General features: G+C 38.9%; 1 protein-coding gene across 3 annotated transcripts in view; it reads right to left on the bottom strand.

The window, feature by feature from the left end:
• wdfy4 (WDFY family member 4) overlaps nt 1–22,587 on the bottom strand; it is a 65,367-nt gene that overhangs the window by 27,676 nt on the left and 15,104 nt on the right. For all 3 annotated transcript variants that reach the window (XM_017723912.2, XM_017723921.2, XM_037538539.1), the window contains exons 11-41: nt 21,827–22,017; nt 20,500–20,904; nt 19,975–20,180; nt 18,669–18,759; nt 18,313–18,527; nt 18,031–18,122; nt 17,155–17,386; nt 16,900–16,976; nt 16,272–16,490; nt 15,619–15,797; nt 14,837–15,068; nt 14,509–14,642; nt 14,293–14,404; nt 13,978–14,168; nt 13,646–13,798; nt 13,467–13,540; nt 13,090–13,251; nt 11,794–11,885; nt 11,358–11,454; nt 11,065–11,267; nt 10,720–10,886; nt 10,396–10,515; nt 9,946–10,107; nt 9,654–9,830; nt 7,495–7,621; nt 7,029–7,186; nt 6,717–6,955; nt 6,220–6,341; nt 5,918–6,109; nt 4,130–4,239; nt 1,044–1,121 (exon numbers count right to left, since the gene is read on the bottom strand). In XM_017723912.2, the coding sequence (XP_017579401.2) occupies nt 1,044–1,121; nt 4,130–4,239; nt 5,918–6,109; nt 6,220–6,341; nt 6,717–6,955; nt 7,029–7,186; nt 7,495–7,621; nt 9,654–9,830; nt 9,946–10,107; nt 10,396–10,515; nt 10,720–10,886; nt 11,065–11,267; nt 11,358–11,454; nt 11,794–11,885; nt 13,090–13,251; nt 13,467–13,540; nt 13,646–13,798; nt 13,978–14,168; nt 14,293–14,404; nt 14,509–14,642; nt 14,837–15,068; nt 15,619–15,797; nt 16,272–16,490; nt 16,900–16,976; nt 17,155–17,386; nt 18,031–18,122; nt 18,313–18,527; nt 18,669–18,759; nt 19,975–20,180; nt 20,500–20,904; nt 21,827–22,017 (5,009 nt within the window). The remainder of the gene's footprint in view (nt 1–1,043; nt 1,122–4,129; nt 4,240–5,917; nt 6,110–6,219; nt 6,342–6,716; nt 6,956–7,028; nt 7,187–7,494; nt 7,622–9,653; nt 9,831–9,945; nt 10,108–10,395; nt 10,516–10,719; nt 10,887–11,064; nt 11,268–11,357; nt 11,455–11,793; nt 11,886–13,089; nt 13,252–13,466; nt 13,541–13,645; nt 13,799–13,977; nt 14,169–14,292; nt 14,405–14,508; nt 14,643–14,836; nt 15,069–15,618; nt 15,798–16,271; nt 16,491–16,899; nt 16,977–17,154; nt 17,387–18,030; nt 18,123–18,312; nt 18,528–18,668; nt 18,760–19,974; nt 20,181–20,499; nt 20,905–21,826; nt 22,018–22,587) is intronic.

Genomic DNA, 22,587 nt, shown 5'->3' with positions numbered 1-22,587 from the left:
CAGTACTGTGCAAATGTCTTAGCAACAAAGCACATTATTTAAAACCATTTAACTTGGTCTTAACCATAATGTGTGTTTGTGCTTGTCAAAAGACCATACAGCAGTAGAATCAATGCAAATAAGCATAAATACAGTACAAAATATCAAGTATTCCTTGTTTACAAATAAGTAGCTGATATCTTGTGAGCTATTTATTCACCAACACACTTGATTTATCATAATGAATCAGTGATTAGCTAAACCAGGTATTAGATGATGACTACAATTAATACTGAGCTTCCATAAGAAAAAGTTTGGAAATGGTTAAATTAACATGTTGACATACATTATTTGTTGTATTAAATGTTATTTGTATTTATGTAATATTAGTGTTTTTCTGAGCAAATAAACACTTACTGACCAGTTAAACAGCTTTTTAAAGTGACACTATGTAAGACATATTTGTTAAAACTGGAGTTGTATTACTGAGTAAAAAAACACCCCCCCAAAAAAATAAAAAATGAAAAACAAGCTAAAATATGGTGTTTGTGTGCTGCTGCGAGGCACTCTGTAAAGCCTGAAACATCAATTTAAACGTCAGTGGTCTTAGTCGGAGTCAGGCGTCACTGGACCATGTGACACATCTTTATGTTGATAAAACATCAGACTCAATGGCTAATGTCAAATACAAAATTAACATTATACTGTAAATATTTGATGACTATAGTATATAATTCACTCACATCCTTGGAAAATGCCTCACCAAGTTTTGACTTCGTTCTTGGTGAATACTCTTTCATCAGGTTGAATACTCTTTCATACTCAATCATCAGGTTCATCCACTCAGGGGAAGAGGTCAGAAGCATGACCAACATTACAAAATGTCCTTCCACATGTTTTGTGTACTTACACAACCCCCCCACCCCCCATGCTTACAAAAATTGCACAGCATTATGTAATCATTTCATGCAGCCCCAGTCACTACTCTAATCCATACAGAATTCCAGAACCACCCAGAATTTCTTATTAACTGTAATTACATCTATACACAAACTCTAACAAACCTGTACATGATTCTTCAGCAAGCTCTCAAACATCTCTTCACTGGTCTTTCTGTGAACTTCCATGTCTGCCAAAAATGTCTGAGAAACACATTAGAAAAAGTATAAAGTGAACTTTTGATCGGACTTTGTAAAGTACACATTTATGTAAGCGTTCTGTCTGCATACTGTTATAACTCCATTTCATAAAGTGCATTTATCTGGCAAACAAGCTAGTGGCTATTGAACCCTACAATAACCCAGGCTCCAAATGTAATAGTTCTCAGTGTGCAGTAATTAAGTTAAAGTATAATATCAGCACAGTGTGAGGTGGCTGCTGGCCGTGTGCCACAATCTGTGCCCAGCTGATTTATTACACTGATTGGCATTAGCCCTTCAGGAGGCCTGTGTACTACACGACCAATGTGCTCGTTCTAATATTTACTTAAAGAGTCATTAAGCTAATCATCACAGTGGTATCCTCTTAAAGCGAGTCAGGGAACTACAGGACCCGGCTGTAAAGCCTAACTCAGGAAGCGCATTAACTCTGCCTCCGAGACTGATACTGAACCCTGTGTCCTGCCCTGCTCAGCAGGAGCTTCACTGATGCATCTGTTATGAAAAGCTACTGCAGGACCACAGGAACGGCTGCTTCCTTCACAAACAAACATGGACCATCTGAAAAAAAGAAACCACTCAATATTGTCTTTCAAAAGACCAAATGAATACATCATGCAGGAATCTGAACAGTAATACTGACACCTTCAAGATAAAAAGCACAGATTCAGTAGGTAGAGTTTGCGGACTTTCATTTTTCTTCAGACTGTAAATTTCCAAACATTAAAGTCAACATTATGGAGCAGTTCAATTTTCCAAAATATACAAACTCCGATGATCCATAGTTACTAGATTCACTGGAAAATATTGGCAATTACATCACAGTAAATTAGAAAATGTCTGACCAAATCTCTAAACAGCACTACAGAAGAGCAATAAACTCTCAAACTTTTAAACTTCTCAAATTACTAGTTTCAAAACTAGGAGGAAAAAACAAAATGATGCATTTGTGCCTGCCAAATGGATGGGAGGATTAGGAAGTGTTACAAAGAGAAATTTACGGGAGCAATTACGGCCCTGTTTCCATGGATAAACACTGAATCATCTCCTAATCTTATTCTTTTATTTAGAGAATCATAAGTAATATATAGCATTAATTACCCTATTTACCAAACAGGAAAACTCATTGGCCTCTTAAACGTGCCACATTAAATAGCATCCCCTCTGCAATTATCATCACACTGATTTACATTTTAATTACTTTCCAGAGAAAACACTACCTTTGATGATAACATAACATAACGTCAACTTCATTCTGAGCCATTGGTGAATGTGTAATAAACTTAACTTGATCATTAGCCATGTTAATTATCTTTCTGTTAGGAAGATAAAGATATAATTATGCTGACAGTATATTTCTGAAATGAATCCAGTGAAAAGTTTGTGCTGCTGGCTGTGGGATGAGTTTTCTATTACTGGTCATGTCAGTGACACACTCTAGAAAGTGCCAGAACTTTCAAACTATATATATATATGTAAACATTTAACACTCCAGGTCAAACTGCCTATTTTGTTGATTTTCTAAGTGAAAATAACGTCACACAACCTCTACAGAGAACAAATTCTAAGATGGAACTTTTCTGCAGATTTTAGTGTACAGTTTAGATTTATTTGCTCAATTCAACACATAGCGAAAAAAAAAACATAAAATATAAAATGCCATAACTTTTACACAAACCACTTTATTCACACTAGTGAATAATAAGTGCTTTAGTCCATAGGTGGAGCCTTACTTTAACCACACCCCTGTATGTCAGAGCAGGAAGTGGAATTCTCCCAAAACACATTTTGTTAAGTCTGTAATTAAGTAAACCTTCTGAGCTTTAATGAAAAATATTATGTTGTTACATGTGTGCAACTGTTTAAAGCTGTGTTTTCAAGTCATATATATATATATATATATATATATATATATATATATAATTGTTTTTTTTTTTTGAAGTATGCTCATAATTAGCTAAAACTGACACTACTGAAACAATCACTACTTAAACATCTGGTCACAGGAGTTATTATCATATTAGTTGTGACAAAATGGAATGTTCAATCATTTATTTTATTAAAATCAACATAATTATGGCACAGGGTCATTTAAAAGTGAGTTAAAATTCTAAAGTACGCTTTGAACTCTGACTCTGAACCAATTCAACAGTATTATCAATAGATGATCACCATCAGAAACTACTATTAACTATTAACACACCTAGAAATTAATTTGAAAAAGGAAAGTTTAATTACACATTTTTGGTAAGCTAGACAAAATAACCTGAGTTTAGTTGTTACTAAATTCAAAAGTACAGAAGATTATATCATTCTGCATAACTTCTGTTCTTCTTTTAATACTGGAATGACACACAGACCCCCCCCCCCCAAATTCTTCACAGTAGCTTTCTGAAGGGAACAATTCATCAAAGGAGTTGATAGGCTGTCAAGAGTTGATATGATAAAGAATAACACAAAATGAATAATGTTTTCATCAGATTGTGACTGCCTATAATTACCGCCCCCTGTTTTTGAGGCAGAGACGGAGACAGCAGCAGTTGCACAGAAACGGTAATTTCATGCCTCGTGCCTGAGTAATATCTCTGTGCATCCTTTTCCAGATGGCGACGTCTTCAACAGTGGGAACTAATGATGTGGGCTGAGTTTCAGGGGGAAAAACAACAATAACAGCGTCTTTAACCTTCAACGGCAAGCGCAATGTTCTACCGAGTGTTCCCGTGGAAAAAATTAACAAATATCAATTACATTGCCCACTGAGGTGTACTCAGCTGTAATGATCCAAATTGATTTAGAAGACGGATTGAGACAGTGCCACAGGGTAGGTGAGGCTGCTGGGTGTGGTGACTTTGGGAGGGTGGCAGGGCACAATGGTCAGGATAAGCACCTGTGAAACAGTTCGCACTCACTTAATAACCCATTTCCTCTCTCTGCCAGGCTACACGAGGGCCAATTCTGAGAGAATCCAAACAGCCAGCAGCAGAGTCTCTTACCTCCACGCTGGAGCCTGAGTCCTTTCCAGCTCTCCTGTGAGGCGAGCGCTGCACACTGCTAAGAAGACCTGACTTCTTCTGGCCATTACTCATCTTCTTCTTCTGAGAGTCTGAGGAGAGACTGGCTAATCTGAGCACATTCAAATTATCAAACAGTAGGGTCTGACTGAAGTGTTTTGACTGATACTGATAATATTCTTTTTTTATATTGTAAAACAGCAGTACAGTTTTATATCAAAATATGACCATTTCTGTGCCTCAAAAAATGATAAAAACAAACACAATTTTAAAGCCATATGCAAAGGTTTGGATGCCCTGGTCAAATGACAAATTCTGTTGATCTTCTAAATGAAAATAAGTTACAACATCCTTCTGCACTTCTGCACATTTACCGTACAACTATTGTTTAGTACTGAAGGGGGAAAAAAAGGTCACCTGTGAAAAAAGTGACATTTTATATATATATATTTTTTTTCAATATGTTAGACAGAATAGAAAATGTGCACCAAAATTAACAGAAAAAAAACACTAGATTTAAGTTTGTTCCTTGTACAGGATGTGTTAACTTATTTACACCTAGAAAATGAACAACATATGTAATTCCACCTGGGGTGTTCAACCTCAACAATATGGCTGTATCTACAGCATATCTGCTTATTTGAAAATTAAATATTAATAAACTCATCATTGCTCCAGTCAAATTTTAAACCCACTCCCATTATTGATTTTTGTAAATGTATGTATAAACTTCCCCAACATCATTTTCAGCACTAATTAAAATTTAGCAAATAATAAATAATTCAGGTGTTATTTAAACTGATTGAAGATGAGGTACCAGTCAGTCATCGCACAGTGAAGTGATAGAAGCCACAGATTAAACAAAAACCAGAGGCAAAGTATAGAATAGTGTAAGCAATCTGGGGATATTGACCATCAAACTATATTTTTTGGGGGGATCTTGCCCTTCCAACTATAGGTTATTAAATGGTAGTTTAAAATAATCAGAAATATATGCCAGTGTGGAGATGTTCTTTTGTGCCTAGAGCTTAGCGATGTTCAAGGCTGTTTCTATCAAGGGAACGGGAAGATGTCACGTACAACTTTAGGCTCCATTAAGTCTGCACATCACAGCACATCACAACACACACCACACACACACACACACACACACACACCCCTATCACCTCAATTGATTACACTTCAGCTTTAGGTAGTATAAAAATCAGGTATTACAATGTTGTTAGGTGTATTACAATGTATGTTTCCTGACTGTGCAGTTGGGTCGTTCAACTCTGTAGGCCCTGACAAAGAGTGCTTGTCTCTCTGGCTAATGCTGAATGGGTGAAGAAGGTCACTTCAGATATGCAGGGTTGTAAAAGGAAAAGCAGGTTGGTAAAACCTTAGCAGTCAGTTCGGGCGGGAGCACAGAGAGTTGGGACTTAGAGAGATAAGTAGGAACTCTTTGTCTTGGGAGTTGGGAGAAGGAGCGAACCCAAGTCCACCCTCAGGTTTACTGGGGTGATTGGTGCCTTAAAGGCTCTCAAGCCTATTTTTTTCACTTTTCTTAAACTTTTCATATTTAGCATGATTTTTCTGTCTTGATTGCTATTTTTCATATTTCCTTCAGTATCATAAAAACTGTTTTGTCCAGAGTTTTTTTCCAATAAACTGGCAAAACTCCTTTCGGACTCAGGTTGGGTTTTTTACACCACAACGGACAATTTTTTCCATTTTCACAATCTTACAATAGTAATGCTGAAGAGATGCACAGAGGGCAGGGAGACTGACCTATGAAAACTTGCCATGCTTTTACTGCTGTCTCTTCCCATAGAGGGCTCACATCAGTCATGGAGACTGGGACTTCCCTGCCTGCCTGCTTAGCTGACAGGTCAATCTTAAAGGCCTCCTCCAGCGACTGTCTCCTCTCCACCATCACTTTACTCCATGTGCTTTCCACGAGTCTCATCAGCTCCGACTCCACTGTACACAAAAAAAGAACAAACAAACAAAAAAAAAACCAACACAAATCACAAATGTTATTGACATTTTGGCCATTTGATCAGCATCTCAGGAGAAGATGGACAACTCACCCTCTGCTGAATCAGGGATGTCAACTGGGGCCATTGTGCGATTGTTCTTGTGTGGGAAAAGGTGTCGCCAGATTTTTTTAGATGGCTTTTTATGCATTTCACAGCCAAACCCCTCAAGAAAGCTGAGAGTGCAAAATAAAAACATAAAAAACAGCATTACTGACTTTCTCTAGCATAACAAGGGCATAAATCTCGGACCTCACAACGAGGCAGCTGAGAGTCTTTGGTAAATAATTCAGTGCATCATAAAATCTCAAATTTCTTCTGATTATTTAATTAATTCATATTTGAAAAAATAGACAAATTATGAAGACTGGTACACAACAGGGGAATTTAAACAACAAAAGTGAACTATGAAGCTTTCTTTTTGGATTGTTACATTTGAAATCAGCGCTCTACATTTATTTTGTTCATAAAATTACAGCATATTGTATTTTATTGAATATGGTTATAATTAATTATTAATAAGTTATTCTAATTGTAGGAAAACATGGTACCTTCCTGAGCGGATCAGGAGCAGGCAGTGCAGTAAGCAGCTGATAAAGTGGACATTAGCATTGTAGGTGGCCATGATGACATCCCATTGTTGCTGCAGCACAGTGAGGGTCCTGAGGATAAGCTGCTGCTCGGCTGGGGTCTGCCGTGGCCGGGACAGAAAGTAGAGCAGGGCCCTGTTCATGCTTTTGTAAAGAACACTGACTGTGGACTCTCGCTGTGTCTGCCCCTTCTCCATCGCCTGCCACACACACACAGGAAGTCATCAGTAAAACACAAAAATCAAAAGCCATTCTTTCACTACTCATACATACCACAGCTATCTGCTCAGCTACAAAGACCAGCAGGTTTTCTGGATCCACCACAAACATGCCAGTGTAGAGCTTCTCCACCAGCATCTTACTGAAGAAAGCTATGTTATCAATCAGTATAGCCACCTTCCCTTCAGGTCTGGATTTGGACGGATCTGGATCTGCAAGTAAAATCAAAATAAACAGGCTTATAGCTTTAAGTGCCACACCCAGAGGGGGAGACATGGATTTTGTTATGGATTATGGACAAGACAATTTACATTTAGATTTTGTGACTGTGCTATTATCATTAAAAATATTATTCTGTATTATTAAAAGTCAAAGAAAGTCAAGAGAATTTATACCAAAAATGTTGGTAATAAGAATTCATATAGAGGTACTGTCAATTAATGTCAACCAACTTTTCAGTACTTTTTCTAACACAAAATATACAAAAGTCTGCCACACCATATGGGTAATATTACTTTACCATCTCTGGCAACATGTGTAGACTGACCCTCCTCCTGTCCAGTCATGTGAATGATGTCCATAAGAAACTCCAGCAGTTCACTCTGAAAGCTCTGCTTCTGCTCCTGACACACACCATCTGGAGAGAACTGAAAACATCGCTGCAGTTTTAAAATCAACACATACACAGAGCAACATTTAGTACTTTAGCACACCATACCTATACACAATCATATTTCATGTTAGCTGGCTTTGCAAAACACAGAGTCTTCCAGTGAGGAATAGATGTGCATGTGGTGCACATCCCTCAAAACTGGGCCAAGAGTGGCACCTTATGGAGAAAAGATTTTACACACTGGGCCAGTAGCAGATGATTCCACAATTAGAAATGTGGAAATGGTACATTATTTGTGTAAAATGTACACAAGTCAGAGACGACCTTTTTATTTATTTAATTTCCAGTCAAAATGTTCATTACAAGTATAAATTATTCATTTTGCAGAAGATATTTATCAGATATTACGTAATAATGCATAAAGAAGAGGGGAAAGTTAAAGGAAAATAAGTGAAAAATCAGGAGGTTCAACAATGTATTAAAGCATATAAAGAAAATAGGATTACTAACAACAATGCCAGATCAGGTAGACCACCAAAGGTGTCACCATCACATTATACAGTACTTTCATCTTTGACAGACAGGAGAAAATTAAGCCCCACTCTTGCTTCAGCTCTGAAAGTATCCACGGATGTTTCTGTTCATCTTTCCACTGTCAGATGACAACTCAATTCTATGAGTCTGTTACTGAGAAAAGGAAATATTCAAAAAAGAGGAAAATTTGCTAATCAAACAAAGAAGCTGCTGGTGTTCTCAAAACAATGGACTGACCACCCCAAAGTCCAGACCTCAACATCACTGAATGTATTTGGGATTACTTTGGTTTTGCAGAAGCAGAAAATGCAACCAGCTTATAAGAGTGAACTTTGGAGGTGTTCACAAGACATATGGAAAAACATTCCTGCAGGTTTCTTTGAAAAACTGTAAAGTGTCTCCTGAAAAGAATGGAAGGATTAATACTGACAAATCTGATATTGTCTTTAGTTATTGAGGCTTCTGTGTAATTTCTTGTTAAAGATGGAATGTTAAATGAAGGGACATGGATTTTGGGGGCAGTCGTGGGCTGGAGGTTAGGGAACTGGCCCTGTGACCAGAAGGTTGCTGATTCGATCCCCAAGGCTGACAGTCCATGACTGAGGTGTCCTTGAGCAAGACACCTAACCCCCAGTTGCTTCTTGGGCGCCATGGATAGGGCTGCCCACCACTCTGGGCAAGTGTGCTCACTGCCCCCTAGTGTGTGCGTCTATTCACTAGTGTGTGTATGTGGTGTTTCACTTCATGGATAGGTTAAATGCAGAGGTGGAAATTCTCTGTATTTATTTTTTGTTGGGCAGTCGTGGGCTGGAGGTTAGGGATCCAGCCTCGTGACCGGAAAATCGCCAGTTCGATCCCCAGAGCCAACAGCACATGACTGAGGTGTCCTTAAGCAAGACACCTAACCCCCAACTGCTCCCCGGGCGCTGCGGATTGGGCTGCCCACCACTCCGGGCAAGTGTGCTCACTGCCCCCTAGTGTGTATGTGGTGTTTCACTGCCCAGATGGGTTAAACGCGGGGGTGAAAAAGTTGTGGGACTAATAAGGGTCACTCAATCTTAATCTTAATCTGAAGGAGGCTTCTGCCTTTAGAACTGTACTGTATACACACAATTAATGTTGCTCTTGTATTTTGTTTCCCACTATATCCATAACCCCTAGAGGTTGCTATTTTTGCCAGTGATAACAAAAGCATGTTTTGGTTTAATTTCATTCATTCAGTTATTACATAATTTTCCTCACTCACATGCAGTTTCTCATGACACCACTTTTGTGTTTGTAGTGTTTAAGTAAAAGAGGAGCTGTTTATGTCTTGCTTCCTATTTTTGCTATGTGTCATTTGTTGACATGAAAATAAAAAAGTCAGAAGTGCAGAATCAAACATGCTGCTACAGAGTAGAAATATAATTATTTATGTAACTAACCATGTAATTACATTTAAATAGAGTAAAATGACAATGATAACTTTTGACTTCTAAGGGTTAATTACACATGTCCATGCACTGCTAATGGCAGAGGTTGCCTATCCTCACCTCCAGCAGCTGAATGAAGGGGTGATGCTGATCTTTGGCAGGAACGTTTATGAGGCTGTCCATTAGCAGAATGCGAATGAAGTCACACACCTGCTTCCTAGCAGGGTGCAAGAGTCGGGCTACTGGGGATTCCCCCACAGCCCCACCCTCACTGTTACCCTGTGCACCTGCAGGGCTCTTCATAGAAAGACAGAAGACACACATGATAAGAGCATAAACGGCTGAGTTGATTTTATCTAGGGCATTAAAAGCTGCATAGGAGCGTGAAAGGTGCTCTCCCCTCATGTCTCACCTCAGTGGTTTCAGTAGGAAAAACTGCGCTGGCCAGAGAGTTGAGGAAGTCAGGGGAGGCCCACAGAGGATCTCGGGGGAAGAGGCTGTGGAGCAGGCAGAGGAACTGCATCACACTACCTGGGTACTGGACTTCCCAGCTGTCTTCACTTCCTGATATTGGCTTTTTGGAGAAATGAAAGCAGCGTGTAGAACTGTATAAATAACAGTTAACCCTTAGAAGTCACAGTTATCATCAGTTAAAACAAAGCCACATTTCATATGAGTTTTTTACTGATCGCTCAAACAAATAGAAACACTTGTAGATGTAAAATGTAGATTTTAAACCTTCAATCAATCTCAGAAAAAAGTGTTGGAAAAATGTGGAAGAGCAAATTTGAACCTGTTAACGAAGAATGTACATTGAGCAAAAATGATTACATTATTACAAAATGTCACTGATTTTTCTCACCTTACATATGATCATCTTGACCAGCTCTATAAGGACACAGGCTGCTTCTGTGCAGAGCTGAACTCCTTGTTCATTTTTGGAGCTGTCAATCACACTCTGGAGTAAGCTGTCAAGATCCACCTGGAATCAAAATGGAGATGTTTGTCACTGAATAAAATATAAATCATACAATTTTTAAATTATCAAATTTCTCAAAATAAATCACAAACACTATGACAAGAGGACTGTAAAGTCTTGCTTCATTATCTGTCTAATTTACTTGCATTTCCAATTTACTTAGATACTTGTACTTCTCCAATGCATTAAACCACCTGTCAAATTTACCTGTCCATCAGGTATGTGCAAATCTGCTTTTCCCATCAGCAGTGCAGCAAAAGCTCCATATATCTGCGGCAAGCTAATATGGCCGAGAACCAGCCTGTTTAGTAAAGTAAAGCCTGGACACGTGCAGCTCAAACACTCATATGACCAAGAGCGTGACCCCAAGTTACCTGAGGAAAATGGCAACAGATTAACAGGAAAAAAAAACAGTATAGTCTTAAATCTGCTGCATATTTGAGTCAGTCAGCAGTCAAACACCTGCAGAGTGATAAAAGAGAGTGAGCAAAACTGTCAATCATACTTACAGCATGCAGGCTGTTACAGTTTTCAAACAATGAAAGTTTGTACCTATGACTCCGAGCGCCATGTCCATGCCTTCTGATAGTGTTCCTACTGACACGCCCTCTCTGAACCGGGTCAATATGCTCCGATTCGAGAGAAAATGGATCAGCAGCCTAAGAGCCAACAGAACTGTACTGGAGTGGACGTGTCCCTGTAAGAAGAGGAGGAACCAATCTGACCCCAGCGTGAGGAATACGTCTTCCTGGTTACTGCCATGCAAGAAACATTGAAGCGTTAGAGATCAAAATTAGTTTAAGTACACTTATGAAAATTTTTGGTAACAAGTCGCCTGCACTTACTTGTTAGGTAGAGGATTGTCAGAGATGATTAGTGAGGACAGCACCTCAAGCAGCTGGTTCCTGATCCAGACGGTTCTCGCAGGTGTTTGGCTCAGGGCTAGACAGAAGTTCAGGCAAAGCTTCACTCAGCTTTAATCAAGCATCCAAAGAAACATGTAGACTTCAATACTGAGGAACATAGTCCTCTATATCAGTGTTTCTCAACCCTGGCCCTGCAGGCTCACTGTCCTGCACATTTTAGTGCTTTTCCTGCTTTAACACAACAACCTCAACTTAATTATAGACTGTTAATAGGCTGATTAGATGGATCAGGTATATTGGGAGCAGAAAAACACTACAAAATGCAGGGCAGTGGGCCTCCAGGATCAGGGCTGAGAAAAACTTCTCTAAACACAAACTTCTAATGGCTATTTTTGTTAACATTTATCTTTCTTACCTTGAGACTGATCATCTAAAACTATAAATGGAAAGGCTGCATTCTCGTTAACATCTGTGGGCAACAGGGTCTGAATTAAGAAGAGTCCAAGCCTGTGTGAGCAAAGACAAACACAGAGATGCAGAAACTTGCTTTAGTTACACATGTATTAAGTGCTTCACCAAAGCAAAATTAAAGCTCTAATTAGTCAGTCACTTCTAAAACTATCTTCTGGACATATTTGGAACTCGGGCCCAAGTACTTTTGTTGCACTAAATCTTGCATGGTGAAAAAGGTATAGCACAGCCAACAGTTCCAATGTGGTATTGCAATCAAACTGTAGACTAGACATCCATAGGAATGATGTTGCATTTAAATTGTTTACATACATAAGAAAATTAATTTAATGATCATGGAGGGATAAACTGTCTACATTAGTCTGCTCCAAGAAACTGAGAATTATATAAATATATATATACTTATATAAAGTAAAAAGTCAGACACCCTTTCATTAAGTTATTCATTTTTTAGTATCAGAAAAAAAACAGAAAATGTATATTTAACCAAAACCTACACAGAAGCCTCAACAACTAAATATAATTTCAAATTGTTTAGTATTTAGGATCCACGCTTTGGATTACAGATTCCATTCTTTTCAGAAAAAAACTTTTCAGCTTTTAAAAGAAATCTGCAGGGAGGTTTCAAAATTCAGTCTCTGGTTGCACTTTTGCCTTCTCGTAATAAACACTCAGTGATGCAGAGGTCTGGGCTGTGGGTGGTCAGTTTGTTGTTCTCAGAAAATCAGCCACTTCTTTGTTTGATTAGCAAATTTCCTTTTCTCAATAACAGCTTGACAGCAGTACATTATTTCAGACCCATAGCACTGAATTGTCTTCCTACAGTGGAAAGATGAACAGAAAGACATGGATTTTTTTCAGATATGATGTAGGAGTAGAACTTGATATCTTGTTCTCTCAATAGTTTTGATGGTCTAAGGTTGTTATTATATTAACAGGGGGTCTCTGACTTTTGTGCAGTACTGCATAAAAACTGACTATCCAAAATGATAAAAATTTGACATTATTACAACACTATGTAGAAAGGAGTTGTAATTATTGGTTAATTTTGTGCTTTCATTAAAACCTCCTTATATCTAATATCTGATAACAGTCAAATAAGAAATGTGCTAACATGTAACTCCTGGAAGTGGAAGTGGAAAGAAACTTAAACACCCCAAGTAAAGAATAACCCCAGGAACAGACTTTATATGAGCATAAGAACCAGCGTTAAGCCATCAAATAGACTGTTCTTGCATGCCTGCGGATGTCTGTAGTGCTGAAATGTCCTTGGAGCAGGTATGTGATGATGGTGCAGATGACAGTGACTTTTCTATGTGTCACAGTAGGGTGCTGCAGCAGGAAGAGGAGCTTGGTCATCAAATTAAGGCTTTGCACGGCCTCTGTATTCCGCAGATCTCCACTGAAAAAGATTGGCACATCAATCATATGACAGATTAATGGTGACAAGTCAAACGTTATGCCAAGCAGAGTGCTACAGCATGTTTCCTGTAAACAGATCATGCATGAGTGGAAAGAGGAAGCAAGAATGCACTCTGTAACTTACAAATCAATGCGTGTTTACATCAAGCCCTGAAAAGTCAATATACTATGGCTACATGGATCAGTATGAAGTACCTTGATGATTTCATGATATCTGCAAAATGATTTAAAACAGCCAAGTCAAGACTTTCTGGAGCCTTCTGCCAGACCTATTAATAGAAGAAATTAATTGTGAGGCATAGATGCCATACTACAAAAAAAAGTGATATTATCCATATGCATATGAAGTTTTACAGTGATACACATAAGCATACCTCAAAGTCACAGAGTATGCCCTGGAGGGCAGAAAGGTCATGGATATATATGCAGCCTGTTCCCAGCTCCATGGTGCCCACTATGGCCAAAATTAACTGGAAAGTTCTGCTACTGATCAAGTGAGCCTTCGACTTCAGGAGGAAAGCAAAGAGCTGCACATAAAAATAAGTAAATTAAGCAAAGCTGACTCATTATTTTACATGCTTAAGTAAATAATATGCACAGAGGCAAACCTCTTTTCCAAAAAGTCACATAAAGCTCATAAAGAGCCTGTGCAACTTAGTGTATTAAAATGTTTTATTGCAGAACATCATCCCCACACAGACTGTACCTTATAGCCATTTATGCGTTTCATCTCACGTCTCATTGCTGGATTCGTATCCAAGACAGACAGCAGAACTTTGACAGATGCATACAACGAGCTGTCATCTGACGCCATAGCAACCAGACTGAGATTAACTGCAGGTCCACCAATGTACTGGAAACTAGTGGCAGCACTGTTCGCCATAAATGTCCGGACCCCTGCAAGATGAAGTGACATGAGTGACAAAGCAAATAAAACAAAGCCTATGTCATCAACCAGTATTAATTAAATTAAATTATTTCAGTAATGGTGTAGGCAGGGTCTAAAAAATGTAATTCTTACCAAAATGACCAATCAGGGCAGCCCCAATTGTTCTAGCTGTTCCAATAAGGTGCTGACTGATATTACGGGCCAGAAAGATGGGAGTGGAGTTATCCCGTGATGTGATGCCCATCTATAAGTAAATACAATGAAACTGAAAGAGTATTCATCTTTACAGGCAGCCATCTAATGTGTTAATATACTACAAATAAGCCAGAACTAATAAAATAGTGGCACCTCTTTGGCTATAAGTCGGCAGTCCACCTCATTGTACTGCTCTCTGATCTCCACTACTGTAGTGACAGTGCACACTGCTGGGTTTATCCCGAAGGAGATCCTCTCTGGAGGAACTAGCTTCACTGGAGAATATTCTGTTTTTCCATTTGAAAAGAAAAAAATATATATAAATTTGCTTGTACACTGGTGTATTATGCAATTTGCAATGCTGAAAGCATTTTATTGCTTGGTTCACAAACATACTGGTAACTTTCAACAGAGCAAAGTTTATCAAAGACAGCTTTTGAGGCAAAAAAAAGCAGAAACAAAAACTGTGTCGTTTACGTACCTTGAGCACCAAGAGCCAGGTAGTTGCCTAGGTACTTAGTGCCCTGTGCATACATGACCTCCACAGCATCAGAGCTCAAAACCTCTTCAAAGAGATATGCAGGACCAACTCGCCAGACCAGAGCTGCGTGCTGTTTCCATATAGGTGGGGTGCCAATAATCCCACACACGTCAATAACTGCTGATGCATCCATTGCAATGCACTGACCAGGGAATGGCTGAATATACCTCATCTATTGACAGACAGACAGACAGACAGATAAACAGTATGCTGAGACCAATAGTAGTACTGCATGGTCTGAAATTAAAAACACAATAAGTGTAAACTATAAATAAAAAAAAAAAGCAAAGAGGAGATGTAAAATAGCCCAAAAAGTGTTTCACTTTTTATTCACTTCAACCACTGGTCAACTTCAATGATATTCTTTAAATTATTTCATAAAATGTTTTTTAAAAAATGATATTTGTTTTAGTCCAACATCAAACTGACAGTAGACTTGTGTGGAAAAAAGGCCTGGACAACAAGTCCAACCAGACTGCAATAAGTGTACTGTAAAGCACAGAGGTGAGACGTCGAAATGTGTTTGTCTGTCAATGGCGTCTGACCGTTTGTGTCCATTGATAGGATGAGGAACTCAACCAGAACTCAAATAGGACTGTCTTGGAATGGTCTGTTTAAAGTAAATGTGACTTGGTTTGGTATTTTTTCCGCTCAACACATTTTTATGTATGGAACAAATGTCCAAATACTGGTGCCAGTGTGTCTGTAACACTTATACCAACCTTTGATGTCCCAATCATCTCTCCATTCAGATAAGCAGACACTTTGCAGCTCTTTTTGATGTCTTTGGCCATAGCAACAACGAGGTGATGCCACTGACCCGGCATCAGCTGTCTGGAGCATTTGAAGCGCACTGTTACTGGCAGTGTAGTTGGAGTCCGTACCTCGGGCTCCATTATGTCTGTGGAAGAATGAGATTTTGTAATGAATTTTGTGCAATCTGTGCTGTGCAAAAAGAATCTGACAGCTTTAATTAAGGGTGAGAGATTCCTCAAAGATGTCTTATGATCACTCAAGACATTTTCATCACACAGTACATGTATGATGATATTTAGTTATTATGAGTTTTGAAAGCACGCTAATGAACCAAAAACAACAGTGCCACATTTAAACAAGGCTATGAAAAACATGAGAATTGTATCAAAAGACTGTAAAAATAAAATATTTAAGAAGGACAACTGGGGAAAAAATGAATCAGAGAAGCACACTGCATTTAGAGTAATTTATCATATTAATGATATCACTAAGGGTATAGTAATATTGCCTGCATCCAGGTATGATTTCCATTTAGCATCAACATTAACTCTGAATGTCAGGCATATATAAGTAAGGTGTGAGTTATGCACAGTAATCAATCAATCAACAGAGTCGTCACCTAAGAACTGGTAGGGCTCCTCTTCAGTGGAGATGACCAGGCAGCCATCAGAGGCAGAGATGCTTACTGACAGACAGCTGTACTGCTGCTCAGCACGGGACATGTGACGTACCACCGTCAGTAGACGCACCGGGTGGGAGTCACAGGCTGAGCTGAATCTGCTGATCAGAAACCAGCAGGAGAAAGACAGGCCAGCAGAGGGAGGAAAACCACGGCAGTCTGATAAACAAGGAGGACAGCAGTGACATAGAGGCCTAGAAAATGCTTCACTGAAAGTTCATTAGGAGACCTACTGCATGATGTCCATTCTTAGCCCAACAATGATTAGACTGATTTCAAACTTTTTAATATCGTTTAACCTCTTATACCCTTAGCATCAGTAGGAGGGTCCAAATATCTAACATATTATTGTTATACTACTTACTAGCAATTACTTAGCAATCCAGTATTTAATGGACAATCAGTCTTAAGATTAATAACCGAATAACAGGCTTATAGTTTCAGGGTGTTAATGACATGGATGTCTGCACATTTCTGTTGATGTTTTAGCTGTATACTTAAATATCTATAATTCCAGGGAATGTAGGTCTATGATAGCAATCAGTCCAGCTGAAAAAACATTGCTCACCACTGCCAATTCCTCCAGTAGAGATGGAGTCTGCACTGACTCCTTTCACTGTGGCAAGAGATGGCAGAAAAAGACACCTGAAAGGAGAAGGTCCTCTATGAGCTTGTGAACTTATAAAACTTGGATGATAAGCACTGAAATTACGTCATGCAAAAACATTTTGTGAGGCTAATTTAATTACCATCAACAATAGCTGGTTCAAGAGAATGTTAACATAGCTTATTTTATTAAAAACAGAAGGTTGCTGAAACCCACCCAAATCCACTGTCAGTCATGTCAAACTCTACAAACGAGGGAGAAACAGACACTTTGTGTGGCCGGAAGCTCCGCGGAGAAGTCATTGAAACAAGGCTAATGATCCGGTGAAGGTGAATTGGTGTCCCACTGTTTGGGGATGTCCTCAGTAAGCTGAAACTCCTTTTAAATGACCTTTTGGACCTTTTCTTGTCAGTGTCTACACAATCGTCTGCTTGGTCAGTGTGCTGGCCTATAAAAATACAAAGATTTCACAAGCTTAATAAATTGTATGTTAAAAATACAATTAACTTTTTAATGCTGAGGCAATCCACTCTTTAAAATATGATTTCACAATGCTGATTAAGTATTTATTTAAACATATAGTGTAACATACACACACACACGTTCTAAGCTGCTTCTCCCTTAGGGTCGCGTGCGTGTGTGCGTGTGTGTGTGTGTGTGTGTGTGTGTGTGTGTGTGTGTGTGTATATATATATATATAAAGACAAATGTAGATAAAACTGTATTTAAGTTTGCACTTAGAAGATGTATTAACTTTTCACAATGAACAACACATGCAATTTGACAAGGGGTGCTCCAACTTCTTCATACAGCACCTTTCTCGATGTGCTTGTACTTGCTCAGACAATATCACAATGCATTCAACAGTAATAAACAGCCTAGTGAATCTTTTATATAGTGACAGAAAACATGGTAGCACATAGAAAGCTCCAATTACACATATTGATCTACTTTACTAAGCTGAACTGCATACAGCATGCAACTTCTCCAGGGGCAGATTTCCAAACTTTGACAAAACCAAAGTTTAAAATGTGCCGCCAGCGAGACGTTAGATAAGGCAGGGTTAAAGAAGGAGCCATTATTCAAATGTACCATTAGAGAGTGGTAGGTCAGCCTCTGAGTCAGGGGGAGGGATACACTTCTCAGTATTACACATAAGAGGTTCTCCTAAGCACAGGAACTGCCTGAAGGAAAGCACAAAAGCAAATGACACAAACAATACAGACATGAATATCTATTTGCATAATTTTTATATGAATGCATCTGAAATCAAGACAACATGAATATGAAATTATGCAATAGTATAAAAAAATGAAAATGAAAGCACTATAGATATTTTAACATCATGCAGCATCTTTGCTGGTTTACGCTAACCTGAGGGACTTATGGTCTATGGCTTGGGAAGCCAGTTTCTCCAGGACGCGCACCACTGGCAAGTGCAGTAAGTGGGCACTGTTGCTGAGGATGTCCCGGCAGTGAGTCAGCAGAGTGACCAGCAGGCCTGACTCACACATAATCTGTCTGTTCTGCTCTGACTTCACCATAGACTGCACATGATGGGCTACAGCTAACTGCAGCACTGCAGACAGCTATAGAGGAGAGACCACAGACACAGGAATGCTTCTGTACAGCAGACAATGTCTTGTAAAAGTCCTCAATCTTGAGATTAGATTAACAGCTTTGGCATTACTTTTAAATAAATATGAATCATGTATTATTGTTCTACGAACCTGAGGGTCACTGTGACAGTAAATATGAGGCAGCAGAGTCATGATGACCTTAACTGCTCCAGGGTGCAGTATTGTATGTTCACAGGAAAACCTGAGTAGAGAAGAATATCTGTGATGGGTAGGGGAAACAGAAGTGGAAATAGAAGTCTCATGTTGATGCAACCCTGAGCAACCCCTGAGGTTAAGTGACTTGTCAGAGAGATCAAAGCATCAGTGGCTGATGGAGACATTAGCCATCTGGCACTACACACACCAATATTATCAGGTTGCCCGTGTTTGGAAAAAAAGAGCTGTGATCTACATCCTTTGTTAATTACTACTGCAATATTAGCACTTGTGACACTGATTTTTGCAGAGGTGTGCAATAAGCAAATGATCTCTCCAACAAATCACTGTTTCTTTATTGTGTGCTATGAACATCTTGACTGCTAACAAATCATCCAGTTGAGTTTCTGCAGAAGTTTAGGTACATCAAGGCATTTACTTGACTCAAATAATCTTGTGAAAAATAAAGCAGGACAATCTTTAACCACACCAAGGATTCAGATATGTTTTAATATAGCTCAAGGCACTTGGCAATCACAATACATAACAGGGTAATCACAAAATAGTATTTTGTCAGTATCATGCAGCCCTACTACCAAATGGCCCTTATTCCACATTTTTCTTGTATGTTATTTTCCCCTGATGTCTACTTATGATGATCGGATGGTTTTATGTACCAAAAACCCTAATTATTTCTTACATGATAATTTTTCAACCATTCTTTATCACATCAAATTAAACAGGCTGTTACTTGTGCATTCAGATGAGATAATAAGATAAATGACGTCTGTTCTGGTTGGGTGGCCTGTATTATGCCCCATTCATGAACAATCCAGAGCTTAAACACTACCTAGAATATTAATGTGAATGAATAGGGCTAAACACTGTAGGTGGATATATGTAAATGTGTTGGTTCTCATGACATCACAAAAATAATCCATTGAAAACAGGCTGCTTTTTCAACATAGTTTACAAAAATGAATCACATGGACAGACTACTGAACAGTACTTTTTCAAACTTACTAACAATGTTAACATTATTTTTCAAAGTGAGAGAATTTTTTTTTCATGAAATGTGCTCTTTAAAGCAAAAGCTATATTTCACTGCAAGGAAGACCCTTTGATGAACATTTGGCGAACAAGTTAACAATAAGTGCTTAAAAAATACATAGAAAGGATCACCAAAGAACTGTTATGCTATTTTTCTTACTTCACTGAAAGGTACCAGCAACAAAGTTCAAATTTCAAACTTCTGACTCACCTCCCTGTCTCTGTAGACCCAGAGGAGATTGTGAGAGCTGTGTTTCTGATACGGCTTTGAAAGTCCTCATCTCCTGCTCTGGGGCCTGGAGGAGACAGCTGACTCTCCTCCACCTCTGTGGCCTCCTGCAGGCCAGTGCACAGGTCCACAGCCTCAGTGACCCCTGTAGCAAACTGTTCCAGAAAGCTAAGCAGCCTTACACAGTCCTGCAGGCAGGGGTGAAAAATATGATATCATTATCACGATAAATCGCAATAAGATTTTATTAGCAGCACCAACCAACTTGATTTTTTCTTTGTTTTTTGTTTTTTTTTATTATTGTGAGGCTCCCAAGGGGCAGAGCTATTTAAGGTTTCACTCTTTGGTCTGGATGAATCTGAATATCAACAATACTAGGAAACCAAGAGAAAAAAGTAGTCCTGCTTAACTGGATGGAGTGACATTCAGTATTTATGATATCTGTGATACTCAAAACGTTTTCAACTATAGTGACAATATGTATTTGCCATTTTTCCCCGGTCCTACCTGCAAGGGTAAAGGAAGAAGGGGTCTGGAGCTTTCAGTTGCCTCTACAAACTGCTGGAAGGTCTTGGGGTACGATTGAGTGTATGTAGCCATATCTGCTTCCATCGGCACCCCACTACAGAAGCAGCCCAGCTGCAGCAGAGCCTCAGCCAGCTTCTCGTAGTGGCCGGTGATGTGGAAGAAGTGGGCATTGACAGTATGCAGATGGACAGCCAGGGTAATTGTGTGGAGGGCGAGAAGCAGCAGCTCCATCAGGCTGCCATGGCTGAGAGAGGCCCACACTCCCAGGGGCTGCTCCAGCAGAGCCCCTTCCATGTCCACCACCATGGAGAGCAAACCGTTAAAGCCGCCCGCTGTGCGGAAAGCGTTCCAGCTGTTTGGGTTGTCCAGGACTTTCAGGATAGACTGAGAATGGGAAAGATGAGTATATCAATTAAAAAAAAAAAACATCAGCTATGATCATCAATATCACAATCTGGTTAAAATACTTTTAAGGTTTCTCCTGGTCAGTCCATGGCAAAATTGGAGATGTGTGGAAAATGCACCGATGAATTATATATCACTCTAAAAGAGGGGTTTGAGTTTCATGGGGCTTCACAGAAATTGGTTTAGTCTTTATTTGATTTACCACACTAATACATCAAAGAGCTAATGTGTCATAAAATGAAGCCCAAAACTAATTAGGACCAGTAGAAGTAATCAGAATAGCTTTGACATATTTCACACAGTGTTCGGGGTGAATCCAATTGCTACCTGCCTTAACCCAGTTACAGTGTAATAGTCTGCAAGTTAGTATTCTTGTACTTGTATCTAAAAAATGGACATGTACAGTAAGTAGCTAATTTAGTTACATATAATTAGATTTCTTTCACATTCACTGATCTGATATTGCTCATAATTTCTGCCGTGTCACACCACTAGGCTGCGATCCTAATCAAATCGAGCCAGAGTTAACAGCTAAACGTATATTAGCAAATCAATCTGAATTTGGCTGTAATGTGATCAGATTCCCAAAGGCTAGGATAATAAATTCAAACACTTATTATGCTTTAAACTTGTTATAATATGTTAGAATTGGAAATAAAAACGGAGTCTGGAGCTCAATTCAGGGTGTAGCCAGTCCACCTTCACAACTGGTCTATTTTCTCTACATGTAAGCATAAAGAAAGAGAGCAGAGTGAAAGGGAGATAGTAGAGGTAATGCTTAGAAACAAAACAAGAGAAAAAAGCAAAAAGATAACAAGAATAACAATTAACAAGTAATCGATGGACAAACAAGGAAGGAAAAAAGGAATGGAGGAAGCAGAGGAGAAACATGATGACATACCTGCAGCAGATCCAGTTTGAGTCGCAGTTCAGTCTCAGTTGAGGAGCAGAGGGCTCCTATAGCTGTGCTCATGTACTCTTCTGGGTTCATCTCAGACAACTGTTCCAGTATACAGAGGGCCGGACTGCGGAACTGCTCATCATCCAGGAAGATCTTTATATAGGGAATCATCCCCAAGTCCCTTATAAACGCTAATACAGTCAAGACAGAAACCGATTGCTACACTCTTAATTTATGTATTTCATTGTGTTGCCATACTCAGAGTTGGGTAAAACACTTTATACAAGTTGTGATGGCTGAACACTGAATGCACTGCCTTAAATGTATTAGTAATGTATTACATTACAGTAATAATACAGCAATGTATTCAGAAAACATTTACAACACATTTACAATACATATCGATAAGGCACATGTGGAAATGTGTCATTTTTATTTAACTAGCATGGTTTCACGCTGTTACTGGTTCTTCTGTTAAAAGAATATAATAATGTAAATATAAAAAATGTATTTATTTTACTTTGGCTCTCATCGCCTGCTTCAATCCACTGCTGCTCCCATTAAACCCACTGCTGCCTCATGAACTAAGAAACCATTCACCATATTGCAATAACAAAATCTGGCAAATGTGATTATAAAGTGGGGAACTATGTAATTTTCAGCATGTCACCAACCCACTACTAACTAGACTGTTCAACTTACCCTTCAAAACAGTTTTGTTACACTGAGATTAATAACTGGTCATCATAATGGTTTGTTAG

Source organism: Pygocentrus nattereri, chromosome 5 (assembly GCF_015220715.1).
Source record: "Pygocentrus nattereri isolate fPygNat1 chromosome 5, fPygNat1.pri, whole genome shotgun sequence".
In the NCBI taxonomy this organism is placed as follows: Eukaryota; Metazoa; Chordata; class Actinopteri; order Characiformes; family Serrasalmidae; genus Pygocentrus; species Pygocentrus nattereri.
Note: the sequence above shows the minus strand (reverse complement) of the source record. Positions and strands in the feature narration are given on the sequence as shown.